This window comes from Spinacia oleracea, chromosome 4 (genome assembly GCF_020520425.1).
Source record: "Spinacia oleracea cultivar Varoflay chromosome 4, BTI_SOV_V1, whole genome shotgun sequence".
NCBI lineage: Eukaryota > Viridiplantae > Streptophyta > Magnoliopsida > Caryophyllales > Amaranthaceae > Spinacia > Spinacia oleracea.
The window spans coordinates 102,982,997-102,987,381 of record NC_079490.1 but is presented as its reverse complement, the minus strand read 5'-3'; the positions used below and the strand labels follow the sequence as shown (position 1 = coordinate 102,987,381).

General features: G+C 39.3%; 1 protein-coding gene across 1 annotated transcript; it reads right to left on the bottom strand.

Moving 5' to 3' along the window:
* Nucleotides 1–3,387: 3,387 nt before the first annotated feature.
* LOC130471757 (uncharacterized) lies at nt 3,388–4,098 on the bottom strand. The gene has a single exon (XM_056842049.1). The coding sequence runs from the start codon at nt 4,096–4,098 to the stop codon at nt 3,388–3,390; it is 711 nt and encodes a 236-aa protein (XP_056698027.1).
* Between the last annotated feature and the right edge of the window lie 287 nt (nt 4,099–4,385).

Below are 4,385 nucleotides of genomic sequence, written 5' to 3'. Positions count from 1 at the left end.
GGGGAGGGTCAATATTTCTGGTTTGTTTGTATTTTTAAGAGGCTTTGAAGACATGAACATTAGTATATAAGTCGTGGCTTGGCTAAGCATGAAAATCATATCCTTTCCCTCCTTGCAATTCAAACACTTTGAGTGCATTTTGAGTGTTCCTTCTCCTCCTGCCCCCTTTTCAATACATATTCTTGTAATCATGGCCATGAATGCTAAGTTTCCCAGTAACCTAAGTGATATGAATGAAGTAGATTATAAGGATCTCTTGTATTCCATGGGAAAGGAGGTTGCTGACGGGCAATCTGGCGATACCAAGATATTCTTTGATTCCCTTCTTCCTCTTCTAAAACTCCCTCTTTGCTATGATCTTATTTATGCATCCACTAGGTGTTCGGATGAGAAAAAATACGTTTTTAACTTTAATGGTGAAGAGATGGTTCCCATGGTGGAGGAAATCGAGGGCCTACTATGTTTCAAAAAGGCGGACAAGCCGTTAGTTATCACGACAAAATGTAGCTCCTTAACTGGTTATCTGCGTCAGGTTTTAGGTCTTTCCCACTATGATGGTATGACTTTCCATCATGGATATTCTATTCTTATTAATTGTGTTCTTGAACCTTTTAGAGCCAAGGGTACTAATCTCGAACTTGCTGTTTCTTATGGCTCGACTAGAGTTAAAGCATGCATGATTGCTCTTATGGGTCTTTTGTTGTTCAAAGAGGATCTTGGGCTATGTGACGAAAATGTGGCTGGTTATGTACCCCAAGTGACTAATGGGTGTAGGCTAGGACCAATAATATTGGGAGAATTAGTCCTAAACCTTGATCAACAAAAGGAAAAACCGTTCTCTTTCATGAAAGGGAGTCCGCTAGTGCTTCATTTGTGGCTAATGGAGAAGTTTAAGTTGGTGAATCCTTTGAGAGCACTTACTTATCATCCTAAAATCATCCTTTCCAGAGGATGCTCCAATCTATATCGTGAGGTGAGGGATAATAACAGGTGGAGTTTGGCGCTCTCAGGGGAACAGGAATGGGTGACTCCACATTTAGTTATCAAGGAAATTGTGTATAGTACCGCCAATAAGAGGGGTGTAGTTCTTCCGAGTGTCAAGAAGATCACTTTCTATTATCCATGGAGGTGTCTTAGGCAAATCGGGCAGCGGCAAACCTTCATTAGGGACCTTCCAACTGACGACTGCACAACTCATTGGATTGATGATAAGTCGCTACTACAATTGCTTATTGCTTGGGAGCGAACAAAGAAAATTCCATTCCTTCCCGTTTTAAGGTACCCAATCGTTGATGCTTGCTATGAAAAGTGGCGTCGTGGAGATGTGGGAATGTATAAGAGGCCGAAAACGGAGGTTGAGTCTTCAAGTAGGGTCATCAAGAAGATAAAGAAGGAGGAGTGATGATAAGAAAAAATGGCTTCCTAATGGTTGTTTGTTTATTTATTTTTCTTATTTTGAAATTTTATTTCCTATGGATGTAATACTTGTTTAGGGACTGCCCTAGCAAGCTTTGTAGTGTGTTTAAGTATTAGGCTTAAGGTAATTAAAAAAAAAAGAATCAATGTAATGCGGGAATTCGATGAAATAAAATGAAGTCATTAAGAATGTTTTTCGTTCTAAAAAAAATCTGCATTGCACGATTTAATTAAGACCATAGTGACTTGTTAGTTTCCGAGATTGAATCCTCACATGATAAGGCCAAACATGCACTTATGACCATGGATGCAAAACAAAGTATTCACGCAAATGATGACACTAAATTACTCTAGTAATGCAAGGGACTTATAAAGATTTACACATGGTAAGTTTTGAATATCTTGTGATGGTAAAATTTAGAAATATACATATATATATATATATATATATATATATATATATATGTATATATGTACGTACTTACGTACATATACAATACATCACGTTCTTTTTTTTTTTTTTTTTTTTTTTTTTTTTTTTTGGGCTTCTCTCTATTCTTTTCTTACGATCCATTTATTGCTTAGGCATTTTTCTCTCATTTCTTTTCTATTACTCTCCTTTTATGCCCTTCTTTTTTTGGCCTAACGGATCTTGAGAGTTAAGTGGCATACATCAGGTGAGCTAATTGCCCCTTGACTAACGCATTGGCCTTCTCTCCAATGGCTGGGCCAGTGCCTTTTCAGCTTAAAAAAAAAGATAAGTGAATATGTAATGGATTTCACCTTTATTTTTGACCGAATCCATGTGGATTGCCTACGTATCCCATGATAAGGGAATCAGGTCAAAGCGTAGTTTAGGATATTACGAGGCTTGCTTTTCTAACTAATATATCTGAAAGCTATCTTACTCATACTAGGATACATCATGGATCATACGATCATCAAAATACTAGACGTAATATTTCTTAAGCTGGTCAAGGTTGGTAAAATGGAGGAATTCGTCGCCGTTAAGATCGACCAGTTTCACTGCCCCTGCTGAGGTGATGTGTTTGACCAGAAATGGGCCTGACCAGTTAGGCTTAAATTTCCCACGAGGATCATGTATTGGAGCCCGATTCTCTTTCAAGACCAAATCTCCTTCTCGAATGCCCCTATCTCGCACTCTTTTATTGAAAGCTCGCGCGATACGTCGTTGATAAAGTTGGATGTTGTTTAGGGCCTCCAACCTTCGTTCGTCTGCTAGGGCCAGCTCGTCGTACCGAACCTTGAACCATTGATCTTCGGATACCTCGCTTTCATTCATAACCCGGAGTGATTGAATTTCGATTTCCACAGGAAGGACAGGTTCCATTCCATATACTAGAGAATACGGAGTAGTCCCTGTTGGAGTTCGAATAGAAATTCTATACCCCCAAAGGGCATATGGTAATTTGTCAGGCCATTCCCGGGTTTTTTCTGTCATTTTTGCAATTATCGTTCGAATGGTTTTGTTGGCGGCTTCAACTGCTCCATTGGTCTGAGGACGATAAGGGGAAGACTGATGATGTCTAACCTTATATTTCTCAAGATTTTCTTTTAAGTGCCCTTCAAAGTGAGAGCCGTTGTCAGAAATGATTTCAAAAGGCACTCCGTAGCGACATATGATGTTGTTGATCACAAATTTGGAGACTTGGTTTGCCCCTAGCTTTGCATATGACGCTGCTTCAATCCATTTCGAGAAATAGTCAACAGCAACTAAAATGTATTGGTGTCCGTTCGAGGCTTTTGGGTGAATTTGTCCGATGATATCTATACCCCAACTATAAAACGGCCATGGAGAAGTGAGATTATGTAAGGAGGTAGGTGGCATGTGATTGAGATTTGCGAAAAATTGACATTTCTTGCAAGTCCTCACAAAATGGACACAGTCGCTTTCTAAAGTGGTCCAATAATAACCTGCTCGCAAGATTTTTTGAGCTAGCATCCTGCCATTCATGTGCGGACCGCATTCACCACCATGGATTTCTCCCATGATCTTTTGTATTTTTTTTTGTCAACACACAATTTTAGAGTTCCATCAAAACCCTTGCGGTACAATCTATCTTTTAGTATTACAAAGTGAGCTGCCAATCGCCGGATAGCCAATTGGTCTTTTTTATGACTCTCTTCAGGATATCGACCGGTGATTAGAAATTTTTTAATATCAGCATACCAAGCATCTTTATCGTCTTGCAAAGTCAATGCAGCAATCATATGTTCAAGGTTGACTACCGGTGAATCACTTTCCTCAATAGTCACAGCTCGAATTTTTACGTTGTTTTCCCATGTTAAATTTACCGCTAAGTTTGCTAATGCATCCGTGAAACTGTTTTGCTCCCGGGGAAAATGCTTGAAGTCAATATCTTCAAAGTACGGAATGAACTGTTGGAGATACTCGGTATACATTTGTAATCTCTCATCTCGGACTCTCCATACTCCAATTGTTTGAGAGATAATGAGGTTAGAATCTCCATATACTGTGAGGTATTTCGCCCCTGCCGCTAAGGCTGCCTTAACGCCATAAATGCAAGCTTCGTACTCTGCCGTGTTATTAGTCGTTGGAAAACTCAATTTCACAGCAAAAGGGATATGAATTCCATAAGGATCAATGAGCAAAACACCCGCGCCATTGCCCCTTATATTAGATGCTCCGTCAAAGTACATTTTTCATCTAGATATCCCAATGTTGAGTAAATGTTCATCTGGAAACTCTTCATCAAATTCATCTCCTGATATTGGTCCATCAGCCAATGCTTCAGATATCGCCCTTCCTTTAACAGATTTCTGGTTTACACATTGAATATCAAATTCTGAAAGCATTGCATGCCATCTCGCGAATCTCTCAGTGAGAATTGGTTTCTCAAAGATGTACTTGATAGGATCTAGTCTTGAGATAAGGAAAGTTGTATGAGCCTGTAGATAATGTCGTAGCTTCTTAGTGGCGTATATGA